This window comes from Cupressus sempervirens, chromosome 3, assembly GCF_028749045.1.
Source record: "Cupressus sempervirens isolate cs-2001-9-10 chromosome 3, ASM2874904v1, whole genome shotgun sequence".
Classification (NCBI taxonomy): domain Eukaryota; kingdom Viridiplantae; phylum Streptophyta; class Pinopsida; order Cupressales; family Cupressaceae; genus Cupressus; species Cupressus sempervirens.
Window position 1 is genome coordinate 456,378,939 of NC_143120.1, and position 21,390 is coordinate 456,400,328.

The following is a 21,390-nucleotide window of genomic DNA, read 5'->3' on the forward strand; positions in this document are numbered from 1 at the left end:
GTACAGAAACAACAGAATATAAATTATTTTGTTGTGTTTAGAGGGGATAAACAGCAGTATATTAGTTTAGTTTAAATGCATGTTTTCTGATCAATATTCAACTTGCAGTGGTATTGATTTTCTCTGAACATGTATCTGTTGCTGTGGCATTTGATCGTCATCATGATTATCTTTTGGACTTGGTGCTATGATTTTTCATGTATTTGGAATGAATAGTTTGTCTTTCTTCTGTGTTATTTTTGTAATGTAATGCTTGAATAAATGGACTTTGTGTCATTTATTTTCTATTTCTTTTAGTTAGTTTTTCTGCATCTATATCATGTTTACGGATAGATGTTTGTAAAATTTTCTTGCTTTTGGATTAAAAGCATTATCAAATCATAGTGTAGTTGATTCATTGTAAATCACATACGGGGAGTTGTACCCGGATAAATTCAGTGCGCTTTTCAATAGTGAAGTGACCCAATTGTTAGTGCATATTCAGTCTTCCTATCTGGACTTTTGGGGTTAATTTGTATTTATTTCTTTGGAGGACAATCTATTCGCTAACAATATCACATATGATATCATGAGTATTGGTCTCCCAAAATATCGACATTTGATATTCCCCAAGTACTCTTTGAGTAATGACCTTCCAGAATATTGAGATGCAAGATATTTGCCAAGTACTGTGAGTATCGTCTTCCAGAACATCAAGTTGCATAATATTCACCAAGTACTTTGTGTAATGACCCTCGCAAACATCAATTTGCATAACATTCACCACGTACTATAAAAATAAAAATGTATAAGGTATATGCCAACACATTCTCATAATGCTTACCATATAAACATCCACCATGCAAAGTATAATTTATCATGATCTGTATAGACATTGTAAGATACCCATCATAATAGAAAATTAAGTTATTGCGAGATCGTCACCTTTCAATAACTTCTACAAATACAAGTGACATCTTAATTTTCTATTATGCTAGATATCTTACGATGTCTATACAGATCATGATAGGTTATGTGATCTGCATGGGAAATGACAATAAGGAATACTTCTAATTGCATGAAAAGGAAACTGTACATTGGCCTCGTAACATTTGAATCCTTACAGTTGGTAGATCTTTGCATGTGCACACAGTCCTGAAGATTGGCTTACTTGTAGCTTGTGAAATGCTCCAATGCAATATTAAGTAGATAGATAATTTGTAAATTTAGCACATCAAAATAAGTTATGATGGAACATTCACAGACTTATTACAGCCACAATGTTTGCAGACGGAAGATATTACTCCAATTCCTGAAGTTGTGACAATATGACCATGGTCTCCAAGGAAATTATATTAGATCAAGTATTTATAAGTCCAATTTATAATAGAAAACATTTCATTCGTTCAAAAACGGTACCAGAAATTTTTGATGGAAATTTATAGAAATGATCCTAGTTATAATTGGACTTGTAGCAGTTGCAGAAAATACCAAATAGAGAAGCACATAATCATTATAATTGTTACTGGTTAGTGATGTGAAAATTGTTAGTTTTTGTACTTGACTGCTTGCTGCCTAGACCCTGATGCTATTTTGTTGCTCAGATTTTATCATGATATAATTAACTAGTTTTTCAAGTTGTGCCAGTGCGTTTTTTCTGGACATTGCATATTAATCTGAATTAGGGGACCAGGCCAAAAATTGAATTAAGTTTAAACTCTGTCTACTTCATGTTGCATAAAGGTGACAGACATACAGATATAATCTGAGTCCACAATTCCAACCACCATAATGCAGATACTAATATGAGTCAACTACTGCCTTTTGATGTGATTAATAACAAAGGTTACAGTAATAAGAAATATAATTTTTTATGAGCTCCATATCTCTAACAATAATTGATCAAAAAAGATAAATAATGCTCAGTGTTGCATATAAAACCTGCCAAACTCATTTTCTTCAAATCCGCTCAGGCATTGGATACACAAAAAAATCTATAAAATAGATGTATATGTTGGAACAAAAATTAACCTTTGCGTCTTCATGTCCATGATACAAATATTATTCAGTAAAGGCATCAACTAAATTTCACATCAACAGGATATCTTTGTCCGACAAAACTAACATACTTTACAGCTCTTTCTGCAAACACCTGGTAAATCAGTTGTTCCTACCATGTATGCAGGATTATTAACACACTCCCCAATAGCTGCCCACTCACCGCAACGATCATTTTCGTCGAGACAGTTATCTGAACTTTGTGTTGTCTTGTCAAATGACTTCACATGTATCCATTTTGTTGCTGACCATTTTTCTCCCTCTATTACAGGACATCCAGCATGAAGGCTCAGAGAATCGGTCATGGCACCAGGAGTGAGGCTAAAGAAAAGAAGTGCATCCCCTTTCTTTGGTTTCACTATTAACCAAAGAACCACCAGGAAAATCAGAGAGTGAAGTTGAGATATTAAAGTTGACTAATTTTATAAAACATAACCTCTACAGAAAACAAATGCTGGATAGAATTCAGGAATGTGTTCCAAATTACCTGCAACTCCTTTTTTGGCACAGTCAGACAAAGTGTCATCTTTGGTATTAATTCTACGACGGGAGTCAACCTGTCACAGAAACATCCACACTTCAAAACATATTCTTATACAGCAAATCAAGTTTGTCACATTGACATGAGAGGACTAAAGAACCAACCTCTGCTGAAGGGAACACAGTTTCACCACCTTCTCTTACATCTGATAAATACATTAGGACAGTTGCTGTTCGATGTCCACCACGAATGGTGTTAAGTTTGTCTTGAAAGAAGTCAAAATGAGGGTCATACTTTTGACCATGCTGATACCTTAGAACTTGCATATCCTCTCCATTTTCTGTTATATAAACAAGTTGACAGTTATTTTTTAGGCTGCAGAGAATAAATTGAAGTTTCATGTCATGTTACCTTCAAATAGATCCCTAACATTACTTGTGCAAACTGACCATACAATAAACTTGAGATCACCATAGAAAGAAAAGATTTTTTTAAATCCTGAATATATATATAGGGCCATGCAATAAGCCAAAAAATCAATTGCAGTCCTACGGTCCAGCTGTCCATCCATTCAGTCTGTTCACTCTGTGTTATATGTCTTCGTATCAAATTGTTTGTGACCCCCAGTAAAGAGAAAATGCGAATCTCTCTGATCTTAGTCAAGGTTGATGGTATCTTTCAAAACTGCTTGACTCAATTTCTTTTTCAGAGTAACTTAATGAAGTATCTTGGTATCTATATCCTAAACTTAATATTGAAAGATTGCTGAACATAGTGTAACCATTATATGCAATTAAGCTGAATTGCAGTTAGAAATCTACAAAAAACTGTGTAGCAGGAAAAGTCTCTGCAAAATAAAGATATAATCTTCATTAACTTTCATAGAGAAATTGCATACACATGCTATATGCCACGTTTACAAGAGCTGGAAAATATTCCAAAAACTTCTGGTTTTTGAATTTGAGAACCTAAATGAAATAGATTAAACTGGCCAACTTTGGCTAACCACTTAAAAATAATGATTTTACCATTTGAAGTTTTACATAGAGTAACTCTATACTATTAAAAGGGTAACATAAGAATTGAAAATAGAGTCAACCTAAGTCTAATCCTTTGCACCCTACAAATCCTCATCAAACCTTGACCATTCTTTTCTTTGCACTATTTCAGATGTACATTAAGAATTGAATTTAACCCATCCTCAACCAATCTGTGTCTATTGTGCCCTTAGGACTATAGCACGATACCTATTAACTTCTCTATGCTACATCTGAATGGATCCTATTAGTAAATTACAGGTTAGACATGGCTATGATTTGATTCTAACCCAACTTTCTCTTATTCAAGTCTAGGTTTGATATTTGTATGGTTCTGGTGTATAGGAAAATAATAATTGGGAACTATGGCAACTATGCTTTAACTTTGCATATAAATGAAAGGAGCCATCTCTAAACTTTCCATTTTCTACCCACTTTTGTATTCGATCTCTGCAGAAACAATGAGGTTCTCATGGAGCTAAGTAATCTGGCCGAGGCATAAAATTGTCATTATCCATTCAAAAAAGTTGTAGGAGAAGAATGAAAGAGATCTGGTTTTGAATGATAGCTTATCCTCGTCTAGAGAGCCATACATACTTTGGCGATGCCATTGCAATGCAGACTAAGGTGATGTCCTCCTGGTGTTAAAATAGCCATGCAGCCTGCCACACACACATTTTAAATTTTCCACAGTTTACTTTCAGGAAGCCCCAGATTTAAAGTCTTCAGCAAGGTTGCACAGACATGGTGATACTTGGGTACTTTGGAGATTGCTACAGGTATGGGTACGGCTATTTTTTCAAAATAGGTGATGGGGGTACATCAGATTCTATTATATATAATTTAATGTTTCATAGAAAATCTGAAAATATGACATTGAGTTTTCAAATTTTGAAAATTATAAGCACACAAATTGAAATGTCAAAAATCACTGCATCAAAGTTTCAAACTGATTAGTGATTACATATTCAAATAAGCTTGATAAACAACAAGCTGATACTCAAACAAAAATCAGAAATCTTCATCAAGGTCCTTAGCTATGATACTATCCATTGAGTACCCGATTGAGTACCCAGTAGAGGATACCTGTACCAATACCCAGTATGCGTCCTGGGGGTATGGGTACGAGTACGGAGTACCCATGCAACTATGGTCTTCAGGCTTACCACAAACTTATTGAAGTAAATTTCTTTGGAGATATATGTGTCTAACGCTTAATAGCCCTAGGAATTCCTTTAATCTTTAATACCAATGCATAAGTATTTTCCATTCTCTACAGGATGAAATCCATCATCAGGAACCATTATCAGAAAAGTGTGATGATGCTTAAAAGAAAAATATTAAAAAGCACAAACAGATATTTACTAGATGAGTAATTATAGTCATCATTAGTCAATTCATAAGAATATTTCTATCCTTTTCCTTTTTCACTGCCTTTAGAATTAATGAAATCAGAAGAAGGGTCTTCTTCAACTATCATTATTTTTTCCTTCTAAGCATCCTTGGCATTGTATTTTCCTTAAGCAAGCACATAACATTTCTCCAAAATTCACTCACTTATGACCATCTTTCTTACAATTACCTGCTTGAATATTTCTCTGCCTTTGGGCTTTTCCAATAAAATGTCATGTATGGCGGTGCTCCTCAGCAACAACTTTCAATCATGGTTCAACAAAGTTACAGAATGTGTAGATGGGTATTAAGGATGAGGGCGCCCTGTTCTGGATATTTAATTTCTGAAGTTTTCTGATTTTCTAAGCTTCTGAGTTTTTGTGTGTTTTTGTGTTTAACAGAAATGAAAGCTGAGAAACAAAATTGAATAACTCCTTATTCTAGGAGATAAATTACTTTCACCAAACTAAGGTTTCCAGGCAACACAACATTCCAAAAAAGTCCAGCTGGAAGATGCTGTATTTCTGATGACAGTTGGACAGCTGCAGATAAATCTGTCATGGCCCAATTTAGAATCTGAAAGTGATCTAGAACTGCTTCCTCAAAAAGCCCACATCAGCCCTAGGAATGGTACAACCTGTTTGAAGATGATATGCCAGAAATGATTAATCTCCAACACCTCCAATCTTCAATCTGACCTCCTGTCTCTTGCAGTTCTGATCATACTTAGTTGAATTGAATCCAATGTAGTTATAACCTCCAGACAAGATTATCAAAATAAATGTTCTTGGGTGATCTTCCACACCTGCAAACACTCTTCTCTTTGAGGGATTTCGTCCTTAAAAAGCTATGGTTTCCAAAAACCAGCAAACCCTTGTTGCAGCTCTCCTCATCAGAGTTGCCAAAAACTCCTCTGTTCCTCCTTGGGCGCGCGTATCCCCGTATCCAATTTGGAAACGTATCCAATACTGCTCGGATACACGTCGAATATTGTACCCATGTCTGCCTAATAAACTTGATTTTCCAACTGTACCAAATACTATAGGATTTGTTTTTTTTTTTTAAGATTTGATGTAGATCTTCCCTTTAATGTAAAAAATATATATATTAAAGCAATTTTTTTTTAAAAATAGTATTAAAAAAACCCTCCACTGAATTAGAAAGACAAATAAAATGTTTTCCTATTTCAGCAACCCATTTTTGGGTTATCTTCTAATGCAACTCTACTGTGTTTACAAATTGTCAAGCGTTAAATTAACTTATAAATATTTATGTAGCATTTATGTGTCAATATTACTTTTGAAGTAATGAAAATCTCCTACAATAACTTAGAAAACTATGTTAAATATATGTATATGTATTATTTATTAATGTTGTGCCCAGCCGTATCCATATTGGGTGTCTTAATAAATGGCTGTATCCGTACCCAATACCGTTTCCGTATTTGTATCTGTATCCATATCCATGCAACTTTGCTCCTCATTAAATGTGTAAACAAGAATGAAGTATGAGCTCTCAAGAGCCTCCTTACAACTTTATGAACTCTGCAGTAAGCCTAAATACTCCAATCAATGCCCGGATCCCAAATTGATCTTGGATGCAAGAATGGCTTCTGCTGCGTTACTTTGCTAGGAATATAACCAGATATCTATCCAGAGCTAAATTGTATCATATGGACTAAACAAGTATTTATCATTTGTCTGAACTAAATCCATTCTGGGAAACTGTTATAGCTTGAGTTGCACTCAACAAACTGAAAATCAGACTTAAAAGAACATTACTGCTCTCACAAAAAGGTAGAATCCCTTTAACATACACCCACCTTGGGGCTGTAGTGAAAAGCCCCTGCCTCCAACTCCACCCAAGCAGCTGCCAACAAAAATGTTGCAACCTCAACATGGGATGAGCAACAGGGTAGGGGAGCCATCAACCATCAAGGTATGAACTGAAATTAGATGTATGAAGCCTGAAATCCCTACTTCAACTCGCTGCCCCATGAGATGCTTACTCATTGTCCAGTTCAAAGCTCACCCACTTGGATTAACCAAGTTTTCATTCTCCTACGCACCGTAAAAAACTGAAAGCAACTTCAAGTAAACCATGATATCATGATGTCCATGTGCCATATGTAAACCCTGTGAGAAATCAAGAGGAAACATTGTCGAAAATCCTACACAAGTATTACAAACTGACTTGTTTCTCCACTCTCCCACACAAGCTTTTACAAAATGGCTTGTCCCTCCACTCTCCATCACAAACACTTGCATGCCAACACAATCATTGAAATCAAATATGGCTGAGAATTTGCAGTTCATCATTACTAAACAACTATTTGATACATCAATTCCAACCCTTTCATTGGTGTCATTGTGCATTGCTGTCCCAAAGTCTATATCACACTGAAAATCACTCTTCTCAAAACTACCAGCTGGCCCAAATTATATAACACTTTACATAATAAGAAAACAAGACTTCACTGAATGTTTTGAGATTGGGGCAGCATCATGTCCAACAATGGAATTATGCTCTTCATAAGCTTGTGCCAATTGACTCTCTCAACACTGTAATTTGCAGCCTCCATGATCAAAATCACTCGTACACAAAGAAACATCTGAGCTATCAGCAAAGGCATATCTTTCAACATCTGATTGGAAATCACATTCCAACTCAAAAAGAAGATTGCAATGAGTCAATTCCTGGTGTTTGTACCACTAAAATATCCCACCACCTTCTGTATATTTAATTTCTGATTTTTTTCCCTAGGTTTTGTCTGCTTTTCTCTGGGTTTTCGCATTTCACGGAAATGAAAGATGAGAAATGAAATTGAATAACTCCTGATTCTAGGAGATAAATTACTTTCACCAAACTGTAATATTATTTGCATTTAATTAGAACTCTGAACATACCCCAGTCAAACACCTAGGGTTGCCAGGCAATACACCATTCCAAAGAATCCAGCTGGAAGATGATTTCTTGCTGATGACTGTTGGATGGCTGCTGCTAAATCTGATGCAACCTGATTTAGGGTCTGGAACTGGTCTATAATTGCTTCGTCAAACCTTCTGTTAGCCCTAAGAATGGTACACACTGCTTGAACATGATACATCAGCACTCATTTGTCTCCAATGCCTCTAATCTGCAAAAACCCTTCAATCCGCTCTCCTCCTATCTCTCAAAATTCTGATCAGACTATTATATTGAACCCAGCATAGCATAGTTATAACCTCTAAGTGGAATTTATCAAAATGAGTGTTCTTCAGTGATCTTTCACACCTGCAAGCACTGTTCTCTTGGTGAAATTTCGTACTAAAAAAGCTAAGGCTTCCACAAATCAGAAAACCCTTAATGCGGCTCTTCTCATAAAATGTGTAAACAAGAATGAATTAACGAGCTCTCATGAAACCTTTCATAACTTTCTCAAAAGACCACAACTTGGAGGAAATGAAATGCAATTTTAAAATTTCATTTCATGTTGGAGAACTTGTACTACCTGAGTTGGCCTAGTGGTGGAGAACTTGTGCTCTTGACAGCGGGTCACAAGTTTAAATCCCACAAGGGGGTAAGGTACACACACCTTGTTTGTAGCACAATTAGGTGCCTCCCGCAAGGAGTGTGGGGTAGAACTGTATTGCTGTCAACATATGTTGACCCAAAAACAAATGGCTGGTATCATAGGCTATTAAGTTTCTTTCTTTTTTGTTTCTCAACTAATCACTTAATGTAGTTAGCACCCAATAAAGGCTTGAATAAATGAGTTTATAATCATCAGAATAACTTATGCAATTAATTCTCCTTATATCCCCTTAATATAAAGTCATTAATCTAATTAATATTATTAAAGTCAAACCTTCGATAAATTAATATTGATCATTAACTCCAAATAAATGCCAATATCGGAACATTTAATTAATTCGGCCAACTGTCTAATAGTCGCAGTTGTACCCTCCAATCATCCTAGAATACTTACTGTAAATAGTATGGCCAAATGTTCAATAGACTTACTAAAAGTACTAAGCATGTACAAATAAAGTTTGAAAGACCTCTGGAAGGCAAACCACAAAAAAACTATCTCTAAGATGGGGAGTACTGAAATAAACAACCAAAGGGTCAGCTGAAAAGCCCTCAATCACCCATAAAGGGTCCCCTGAAAACTCCATTATCCTATGGGGACCAAAGTCATGAACTAATACATGAAAATAACTGATGATCAGGAAGACACAATATTGGAGACATTACTAGGGGACCTGGGACCTAAATTCAGTGACAACGGGAGGATGGCAATGTACACAGAATTTTTAATAATAATTGTATTTAATATATTTAATTTGCTTAATATTTTGTTTTTGCATATTATTCATTACTCATAATTATACTAATATTTCGGCAATGTCTGAATGTAGGTTTATAGGCAGGTGCAAATGCAGTGGCGAGGATGCTAGAGGTAAGGATTAGTAAAGCAGCATAAGAAAGATAATGATAATGCCTGCGCTAAAGGTGATGAACACAAGGCATTTAATGCACTAAGAGGACTGGAGCTTCTCAAATGGTGAATAGGCTCCAATGGGAATCTATCTCTCACATTGTAGCATGATATAGAAAATTCAATCTGAGAAATGCAACACATCTGGCAAAAAAAGTTCTATATCGAATGCAAGAATCGTATTTGATTGTTTTCACGAATGTGGCACATTTTTCAAGAAATTGATATTACGGGCCAATCCTAATATCTCCCACAAATGGCATGAAATCTGGTTGAGGAAAATGTGGTTTTTGCAGATGACTTGATTGATTTCCGTGTCCCTGATGAACGTGTTCATGCAATATCTATTCACTGTTGACATTGGCAATTGTCCTCCTGTCACTAAATATTTGAGGAAGCAAACATCAATGATGATTTTATGCCTGGGAAAAAGCCAATTTGGAACAATTTGGTGGCTCCATGGCTTTTCCCTCTTTCAATTCAACTCCATGTATGATTGTAATTTGTGGTGATATGTGGTGATTTACTATTAATGTTTACATTCTGCAAGTCTGTTATATTTAGGACAGTGAACTGCTAATTTATGATACTAAAAGTTTACTACAAAGGCCGAGCTAACAAATCTTAAGATCTGAAATTATTTAAGTGTTTGTTTGTACAATTGGTACATTTGGACCCTGGATAACTGATTCACCCCCCTCCCACCCTCAATTATTCTAAACATTCTAACAGTAGAGAAAAGTTTTAAGGTACTTGAAGCTAAAGATTAAGATGTACAAAAAGGAGGTGCCAAGGTTGAACAAAGAAAACTTCTCTGCATGGCAAAGTTTGATGAGGCTACATCTAGCAGGAATTAGAGAAGGTGCAATACATTTTGTGGACAATGCATATGTAGAGATAACAACAACCCCTTTGACAACTCAGCAGCTGAAAGAGAAACAAGAACACAACCAAGCTATGTTGGAGATTGCATCAGCCCTAAGCTATGCCGAGTTTGATGACATTAAAACCTGCAAGAATGCTAAAGAAATGAGGGATACACTGCAGACCATTTATGGAGGAGACAAGAATGTCCTGAGAGCAAAATTAGTGAGCTTGAGAGGTAAGTTTGATGAAATCAGAATGACTGAAGGTGAGAATATAGTCCAGTATTGTGGTAGAATCAAAGAGGTTGTAAATGCTATAAGAGGAGCCAATGGAAAGATTGATGATGACACTACAATCAGTAACGTATTAAGAACTCTACTTCCTATCTATGCTATTAGGGTATCTGCAATACAAGAACTTAGATGTACTCCAGGTAATGACCTAACTCCGGAAGGTGTGATTGGTAGACTTACTGCTTTTGAGATGTCAAATTTTGATAACTTCACTTCTACCTCTGTTGAATCTGCTTTTAAATCACAATTAATTCTTAGCAAGAAAGGAAAAGAAAAATGTGAAAAGTGATAGTGATACTTCTAATGATGAACTTAATGAGCTCGAAACACTGATGGCTAGAAGACTTCTAAGAGGCAAAAGAAAATACAAAGTTAAACTTCCTATAATCTGTTTTTCATGTAACAAAGTTGGTCATATTGCTGCAAGATGTCCTGACAAAGAAGACAAGGATGATAAGAGGGAAAGCAAATACAAAGGAAGAAGAGATGACCGAGACAACAAGAGAAACAAAGACTACAAAAACGAAGGTAAGAAATCTTGTTACATTGTTGAAGAAGAAACTAATAATGAATCTGAAAAGTATTGATGAAGTAGTCTATGTTGCTATGAAAGAAGATTCTGATGAAGATGAGAGAACTGCATTAATCTCATATGTGAATAAAAAATGATAGGTGGATAATTGATATTGGTTGTTCAAATCACATCATTGGAGATAGAAATAAATTTGAGAACATTGGACTATACAAGGGTAGTTGTGTTAAATTTGGTAATGATGCACCATGTCTTATGAAAGGTAAAGGATCAATATAACTGACTAATAAGATCAAATGTGACAATGTTTATTGGGTTGAATGACTTAATTATAACTTGCTGAGTGTTTCACAATTGAACAGATTAGGATCAGAGTTGTATTCCATCACAAAAAGGCCAAAATATTTGATGTTGATGGTGAATTGATTGGAAGTGGTGATCAGACAAGAGGTAACTGGTTCTATTTGGATTTATCTGATGAGACATGTTTGTTTGCACAATATGAAGAAATATGGTTATGGCACAAGAGGTTATGTCATGTAAATTTTGACAATTTGGTTAGCATTAGTAAGATGAAAAGAGTAAAAGGATTGTCAAGACTAAACAAACCTGACAATGTTGTGTAAACAATGTCAATTGAGAAAAATGACAGTCTAGTTTCAAGAGCAAGACATATTCATCTGATGATATTTTGGAATTGGTTCATACTAACCTATGTGGACCTATTGGTGTTCAAAGCTATTGTGGAAACAAATATTTCATTCTATTTGTTAATGACTACTCTAGAATGATGGTTGTGATATTTCTTTAAAAAAAGAATCTGATACTCTTTAGCTATTTAAGTAATATTTGGCCAGAGTTGAAAAGGAGTCAGGAAAGAGTTTTAAGTGCTTAAGATATGATAGAGGTAGAGAATTCATTTCCAATGAATTTACTATATCCTACAATGATACACGAATCAAAAGGCAAATGTCAGTACCAAGGACCCCTCCTCAAAATGGAATAGCTTAAAGGAGAAATAGATCAATCATGGACTATGCTAGAATATAGATGATGGAGAAAAATGTGTCACAAAAATATTGGAGAGAAACTGTAGATACAACAGTTTATACTTTGAATAAAGTGCAAGTCAAGAAAGGTTCAAATGTTACACCTTTTGAATTATGGTATGGATATGCACCTAATGTAAAGTATTTTAAAGTTTTAGGAAGCAAATGCTATATACTTAAGGATAATAGAAATGGAAAACTTGATGTTAAAAGTGATGAAGGCATACTCTTAGGTTATTCCACAAAGAGCAAAGCTTATAGGTGTTTGAACTCTAACACTAACAAAGGTGTGGAAAGTGCAAATGTGAAAATTATTGAATATGCAGAAAAGAATGAAGTTGAATGCAAGACAAAACCTGAAGACACGAATGATGGTGCTCCCAACACCCCACCTAAGCAAGAGAACAAAGCTGCAAATCAACAACAAAACGGGAACGTCGAGTGTCAACAACTCGTTGCCGAGTAGCAAACAATGGATGCTGAGCAAGCTGAACATGAACCTGAACCAGAGAGAGGAAATGAGCTTGAAATCATTTTTCAAGATGAACCTGTTGAAGAAGACTGAAGGAAAGAACCTGTATTAGCAAAATATGTAAGAAGACATCATGCACCTGAGCAAATCATTGGAGATAAAGAATTTGGTGTTATGACAAGAGACTCAGAAGTGAAACATGTTTACTTTGTGAGTTTGAGCCCAAATCTGAAAAAGATGTGTTGTAGAATGAGGATTGAATGCAAGCAATGAATGAAGAAATTGAGCAAATTGAAAAGAACAAAACATGTACACTGGTACCTAGACCTAAAGACAAAAATGTTATTGGAACAAAGTGGGTATCTAGGAACAAACTGAATGAAAAAGGTGAAGTCACAAGGAATAAGGCTAGACTGGTATGCAAAGGATATGCACAAGAAGAAAGAATTGACTATGGGGAAACATTTGCCTCTATTGCAAGACTAGGAGGAGTTAGAATGCTACTTCCATATTCTGCTTATAAAGGATTTAAGGTATACCAAATGACTGTGAAATCTGCATTTCTAAATGGAACTTGAAGAAAAAGTGTACATAGAGTTGCCTAAAGGTTTTGTTGACCCCAACAAGAAGAATAAGTGTGCAAGTTGCACAAGGCTCTATATGGTTTGAAACAAGTCCTTAGAGCGACTGCATAATTATTTGGTGAAGATTGGTTTTGCAAGAACTCATGATAACAACAATCTATATTTGAAGACTAGTACGAACAATGAGGTATTACTATATGAAATCTTTGTTGATGATATCATATTTGGAGGCAAGGAAGCATTATGCAAATCATTTGCTAATGAGATGAGGAAGAAATTTGAAATCTCTATGTTTGGTGAGATCAAATTCTTTGTTGGATTACAAGTATATCAAATGAAGCAAGGTATCTTCATTACTCAATCCAAATACATGAAGGAGATAATGGAAACATTTGGAATGGAAGATTCAAGACCAGTTAGTACACCTATGGCCATTGGACATAAGATATCTAAGAATGATGATTCTACTAATGTGAACTAGACATTGTATAGATCAATGATTGGAGAACTACAATATGTTGTTCACAGCAGACCTGATATTGCATTAGCAGTTGGAATAGTTGCAAGATTTTCTGCAAGTCCTAAGGAGAATCACATGATGGCAGTGAAAAGGATACTGAGATATCTGAAAAGAATAGAAGACTATGCATTGTATTACAAGAAGGATGATAAGTTTGAACTAAAGGTGTTCACTAATTCTGATTGGGCATAAATGTTGATGACAGAAAAAGTACAAGTGGTGGAGCATTCTTTCTAGGAAACAAACTAGTTTTGTGGACCAGCAAGAAATAGAACTGCATTTCTCAATCAACAGCTAAAGCTGAGTATGTGTCAGTAGTAGTGAATTGTTCAAACATTATATGGATCAAGCAATTGTTGAAAGGTATAAAGGAAGAGATTACTAATCCAGTTGTTATCTATTGTGATAACACTGGTGCTATTAACATATCAAAGAATTTTGTAGACTAAGCATATTGCTATCAAGTATCATTACTTGAGAGAGCTAGTTCAAAACAAAGAAGTAAGATTGGAGTATGTGAATACTAAGGAGCAAATAGCTGATATTTTCACTAAAGCTTTACCTAAGGATGCTCATGAATATCTAAGAGGTAAACTAAGGGTGATTCCCCTAGACAAGGCCACTTCAACTAAGATGATGCTCTACATCAAATGTGTTGATGAGAATATCTTACAAGTTGATGTAGATAATCCTACTTTAGGAGTTGCTTAAAGTAGTAGTGGAGGAAGAAGGGCAAAGTGTTGTATCAGTCATATACAGATGACAAATGAAGAATTCAGTACTGACATGAAGATATCTACATGGAAAAGATGCGTGAGTTAAAGTATATTTGGCATTGTTGTCAAAAGAAGGAGATATTGTGAAGAAGTTACCATAAGACAGATAGAGAAAGTGAAAGAGGGAGATACCATAAGAACGAAGGCGAACATGTGATTAGAAAGAGAAAGAGATTGAATAAGAAGCAAGGTGTTGCCAGCAATACAAAAGAATCTGATTGATTTCATGATCTGATATGATAAAGGGAGCATATGTGTTGCTTATCCGATCTGCATGGATGAGAATTAGAATGAAACTAAAGAAAGAGATTGCTGGACAGAATCAAAATGCAACTAAGGATATTAATAAAGATCTGATACTATACATAGAGGGAGTTTGCTCGATTCAGTAGATGTTTTGGATTGCATGGTAACTACAGGTGTTGTCATCAATGCCAAAGAGGGAGATTGTTGAAAAATGTTGTTATTGATGTCAAACCTTATTGGTGAGACAGTTTGCTATTTGATTTAAGTGTCATATTTATATGACTGATGAAGAGGATTTGAGAAGTTAGTCATAACAAAAGCACTGAGAGAAAAGGTTGAGTTATGAGAAGAAACTACAATGGGCACTTGATTAGTTGGACTTCGACAAGATAAAGTGATTGTTTAAATCACGTTACAAGTAGAGAAGACAATTGTACTAAAGCCTTGAAGAAGTGATCAAAGATTGACCACATGCATAAGCTTGACCAAGCAACAAAGCAGAAGATTAAGGAACTTGAAGTATATGTCGAGTGATTTTAGTTTCGACTGAGTGCCAATATAAGCCGAGTAGAAATAGTGTTGACTGAGCATTAATATTGACCAAGCATCAGTATATGTGCCAAACAGAAAATCTAGTAGTGACCGAGTAACCCAGTATTCACCGAGTGTCAAAACACTGTCTTGGCCAAGGGACATCATTTTGACAATTTATGAGAGATCATAATTTCCAACCGACAGAGTTGATTTCCTGGAATATAGAAAGCATGTTGAAGATAAGAATTGATGACCTGGAACATTTAAATCAAGGGAAACTGTGTTTGCATGTTTCTATGCAAGGATTCAAAGAGAAGTTTGGACAAGTTTCTAGAATAGAAAGGAAGAGACAAAATATTGGAAGGATTCGATGAATCAAACCTAACCCTAAGATCTACAGTGGTATTTAAGCGGCAAAAGATCAAAATTACCTATTTAAGGAGGTACAAGGGCTAACCTTCAGAAGGGTTTTGAAGGTTGGAGCAGTTGTTGATGCTATTGACTAGCGAACTTAGACAGAAGGCTGAGAAGAGTTGAGAAGAGGTGAAGTGTGATTTCTTGAAGAGTTGCTAAGCAAATCAGAGACTAAGATGACAATGAAGGCCTATCAGTGGATCAGCTTTTGAGGCGAACTGAGATTTGTATTTGCAAAATGAGTTGTATTTGTCAAGTCAAAACCTGTTGTTACTTTCTAGCCATTGTATCAGTTTGAAATCCTTTAATCAAGGTTGACCTAACAGTCATATGTAAATCCTCTAATCAAGGTGGCATTCTAATGGAATGTTGTAAAGTCCTCTAACAAGGCCACTCCTAACAGGGTGATTAAATTCTTTAACAAGGTCACATTTAACAATGTGTTTTGTAACTTTTAACAGGGTTGGCTCCTAACAAAGCTCACTTCAAAAGAGTGAAAGATTGGTGGCATGTTATTGGTGGTTTTTCCAAATTGGGTTTCTACATTAAATCCTAGTATCAAGCTTGTGTGGATGTTATTTGTGATGATTTATTGTTAATGCTTACATTCTACAAGTCTATTATATTTAGGACAGTGGACTGCTAATTTATGTTGTTGAAAGTTTACTACAAAGGCTGAGCTAACAAATGTTTAAGATCTGAAATTGTTTAAGTGTTTGTTTGTTCAATTGGTACGTCTGGACCTTGGATAACTGATTCACCACCACCCCTCTCAATTATTCTAAACATTCTAACAGAGATATGAATTTAAATTAGAATGATATGTTTCAAATTTTGAAATTTGTAATGGTATTGTTTAGCATATGTAGAGGTTTATGACACCTAAACTGAACTCTATTTTAAGTTGCATATGTAGATATACATACATATGCATACACATACATATACACATACACATACACATGCACATGCACATACACATACATACATACACTATGAATGTAACAAAAACATATCCAACCCCAAAAAAAAAATCTCTGTTGTACCAGCATTTCGTACCCACATACCCATACCCATTCCCGTTCTTGGTTCGGCATGATCGTGCAATATGTAAGATTTGCAAAAGCATATAATAGACAAAAGGATGAAGAAAAGATTAAGTGGCAACCCACCTATCCATAAAGAGAAATATACATATTACGTAACTTTACAACTCCTCTCATGGGAGAAATGCATGAATCCCCTGTGACCCTAGATCTAGCACTTTGATTTAGTATATATTTTTTATATTAATTTGTTTGGTTCAACTCCTAACATATGTCAGCAAGGTACTATTTGACCATTACTTGAATTGATCTTGTTGTTTTCCATGTGAGAACAAAAATAAATAGATAGCCTTTTGCATTTAAAGGTCCCTTAGATCCTTCAATGCATAAACTTAAAGCATATACAAACAGTCACTCATTGCATGTTTATCAAAAATATTAATGTTCAGGGTGCTTAAAAAAGAAAGAAGAAATGAAACTTGGAGTCCACTTCCAAATTTCTAGTGATCTGTAAAAAGTGATAAAAACAAATTAAAAACATTTTATACATGTAAGCCATCCCTATTAAGGATGATCCATATTATTGCAAGTAAAAGAATGCATTCTCTGTATTACATAGTAGAACAATTTGCCACAGCATTACTCAGTGCCATTTATATCCATCCAGAACATCTATAAATTGTATAGTTATCTAGATGAATAAATCATAAACCCTTAACAGATACAAGTGCCACAAGATAAAACAATTAAGTCTGTGCAAGGGCATATCATTTAGCTCTAGAAAGAAATAACACAAACAATAAAAGTTACAAAGTATTTCTATGCCTATCATTCAACGTACCTTTTGGGAGGAATGTCCAAGCTGCTATTTTGTCCTCAATCCTTGAAATAATTGCATCCTACACAGTTGAAAAACAAAATTAGCTTCCATACATTTTTAGATTAGGAGATAGTACCCGTTGATTCTGTTTACCTACTATATCAGACTGGAATTATGAATATTTAATTTTCTTTGACATGGCAGGATTACTTTTTTCACCATGCAAAAATAATCAACCAAAGACCAATACAGAAAACTAAGTACTTAAGAAAACAGCTCATAATCCCAAGTAGCTTATGTTTGATTACTTATGCTGAATCTTATATGCATTTCCATTAAGCTCATTACAATTGATTTCTCGAGGCTTAATTATGTATGAGCAAGTCATAAACTTGTGACTATCACACATGACAGAGAAGTGTATTAGCACAAAGACTAAGTAATGTCTGGTGATCAAACTCTAAATCTCAGCAAAAAAATCTGAAGAACAAAACATAGACTTCAGCTATTAGCTAGAGTTCCCATGATTATAAAACCTTTCTTAGTAATCAATAATAAAGAATTCACAAGGTTACAAAAATTATGATAGCCGTCAATTCTTTAAAGCCTACTGAACTCGCCATTCCTAACCATACAGATTGTGTTTAGTCAAGAATGACTGTTAACTCCGAATCAATCTGTTCAGGGATTTTTTCAAGTCATTAACACAAGGACCAAACAAGGCTCTTTTGAAAAAGAAATTTTCCCAGGGCTTGATAATCCAGTTAAAGCTAGTGTTTGCTGGGAACATAAGCTACTGGCAGCTCCTAACAAGAATGGCAGCTATTGACAAATTATGTTTAGTCAAGAATGACCCTTAACTCCCAAATAAATCTATTCAGGGGTTTTTTCAAGTTATTAACATGACAACTAAACAAGGCTCTTTTAAAAGACAAATTTTCCCAAGGCTTGATAATCCAGTTAAAGCTAGTGTTTGTTGGGAACATGAACTATTGACAGCTCCTAACAAGTAGATTTCTTATTGAATTAATCAGTCATGCTTAAAGTTAATGAACTTAACCATAAAATTTTTAAAATAGTTTAGTAGAAATTGCTTGACCTTATTTTAAAAGCCACAGAAGAATTCAGCTTTCACATTCAAAGGATTTGAGGGATTATCTAAATATAATGTTAAACTATTACAATCAACTACGTGCTTTACAAAAGTTGAACAATAGAATCAGGGTGAGGAAGAATAAATTGTTACTACTTATGAACATCTATGATGTTCCAGAAATCCTTGGTGACCAGTCATGCGTAACTTCCCAATATGAAAGATGTTTAAACTCAGAGAACGCATGACTTGAACAGTGTCCCAAGATACAAGGACCAAGAATGTGTGCAAATCACATGTCAAAATTGTATAAGAGAAATCAAAGATGCATATAAAACACATTCTTTCGAGGTCCATGTGAGCAACCTTTTCAATTATTTTTACAGGTGTTGTTTTGCTTGAGAAGCTGATATCTTATAGCTTTCTTGGCCCTCCTTACCCATTCATCACACATTCTCTGGTTCCTCTCTCAATCTTTTATACTTGCCTGTGATGTAATTAATCACTTTCCTAACAGATCCAAGATCAAATCAAATCCAAAAATTATTTACACAATCAAATCCAGAAGACTGTATAACTTTGAGATCCAAGATCAGTTATCTCTCTAGATTTTGCATTGCAATTGTTTTGAATTGGTGATAGGACACTATTATACTCACCCAATGAATCGTCAGAAATGTCCTTAGCTTCATGTGATGTTTCAATAGTTGACTTAGCAAAACCCAAATCAACATACTGTTCAATACCTGCAGTATCAGGAAAACTTGTCATTTTTTATTCTTCCTCTATTAGCATCACCTCTTTATCCTTGCATACTTCCTGAGAATGACATGAAAGCACTATGCCCAAGAAGAGAATCATCGGCCTCTTCTTCTTTCTTTCCAACAGAGATGAGGTTCCACCATCTATGGAAGCTATATAAGTGTTGTGAGATTCTTCTGATATTCTAGATGCACTTGCAACATTTCTATCATGAGTTCCTTGATCATCTTCATATTTCACGATACTCCTTAGGCTAGCAGGATCCACAGAACTAATAAACCCTTGTGAGAATAAACCCCTACCAAGAAATTTCTTACCAAACTTAAAACTTTAGTGCACACGCAATTTATCAAACAGTTTTGCATTAAACCCAATATGACAGATTAATGAATACTAACAATCACAAGTGTTGAAACTAAAAATCTGAATCATATATTTGTTACAGAAATTGATTTTCACAGATTATAGTGAGCAAACAAAATGTCGGCATGTCACTGATCAGGGTTGTCTTCAATTTGTTTGGAAGGGATATCATAGCATGATTTTTCCATCTTCACGTACAGCTAATATCCTCTCTTCAAATTAATTATTACAATTGTAATAAACAGAAACATCACTTTAGTATCCCTGAATATTGCTGCTGAGTTTTGAGAAAATCACATACAGCAAATGTCTTCAATCAACTCATTATTTTTATGTAACAATGCTGAACTTGTCTTTGGAAAAGTCGGCACTCCACTATAAAACCTCTTTGCACCTCTTCAAAGCTGTCCAGCCACCCTTGGGCATAGTACAGCACTCACTGAAAAGATGTCAGCATAAAAGAGTGCAACGATTCACTTTGGCCAGCAGCAATAAATTTTGGAGAGTTTCTTTCAGGCTGCCTTGACCAAACACAAGGCCTTTAAAAGCCTTCTATGAGCTTCAACCCACTTGGGTTATTTAATAATGTTGCGTGGATTCTTCAAAGGAGCCACGAAATGGTACGACTCTTGGCATGGAGCAGCTTGGTCAAACTCAGCAATAACAAATGCATATTATTTTATCATCTTTTTGCCTTTGCCCACAGTGCAATACATTTTCTGATTTTTTTCTCTCTTTTCACACACAACATATATTTGATTTCTTCATCTCATTTGTAAAAGCTAGTGAAAACAATAATTGTCCTTTTGCTTGCAAACCTCCAAAAAATTATTGAATTTCAATCGATCAGCTCTTCTGTGAATCTTGAGTGGATCCACCTCAAATATTTACGTGCAAACTGAAACCCTCAATAGATCTCACTGTATCAGCTAGAAAGGAACTTTCACCACCAAACCTAATCTTTGTCATAGGGTTTCATCCTAGGACTCTACTTAGACAACCGATTCAAACTACACAACTCTGGTTTTAGAAGAATATCAAATATCTAAAATATCCAAATCAGTTGAAAAAATACCGAAAAATTGCATGACTCACAAGTACTCATGAGCCACACTTGGTCACAAGTCACTTGCGTAAAAGTCACCAACGCGTTTTATTATTCTATTGAATTGTCGTGATTTATTTTCAAAAAAACAAGTAAGTTGCCAAAAGACGAGTAAAATACAGCCAGTAGAAAGCACATACGAAATTTCACAAAGCATTTTTTTTTTAAATTTCATTTTAACATGACAGGAAGCAACCTTCTTCAGTGACAGGCCATATCCTTTAACCATGCAACTTCCAAATTCATGTAGTATAGTGTTTCTTGCTTGTAATTTAGAAAAACATGATTTTCATTGATCATGATCTTCAATCTCTTTTCTAATGTTGGGTTTCTCACATCTAAACACCCTCTACAGCTTTTCACTGCTGCGCCTCAATCCCTTGGGTCTGCACTCCGAAACCCCCACTAATACTTGGGAATTTGGGATCTATTGTCATATAGAATCTAAATCTGGATTATATATGGTCAAAATTATTGATATGCTTGA

General features: G+C 35.1%; 1 protein-coding gene across 1 annotated transcript in view; it reads right to left on the reverse strand.

The window, feature by feature from the left end:
• Nucleotides 1-1,785: 1,785 nt before the first annotated feature.
• LOC149567057 (putative prolyl 4-hydroxylase 4) overlaps nt 1,786-21,390 on the reverse strand; it is a 50,862-nt gene continuing 31,257 nt past the window's right edge. Inside the window, exons 4-7 of the mRNA XM_089820278.1 lie at nt 17,602-17,659; nt 2,683-2,858; nt 2,525-2,594; nt 1,786-2,395 (exon numbers count right to left, since the gene is read on the reverse strand). Of these exons, the coding sequence (XP_089676404.1) occupies nt 2,100-2,395; nt 2,525-2,594; nt 2,683-2,858; nt 17,602-17,659 (600 nt within the window). The 3' untranslated portion in view covers nt 1,786-2,099. The remainder of the gene's footprint in view (nt 2,396-2,524; nt 2,595-2,682; nt 2,859-17,601; nt 17,660-21,390) is intronic.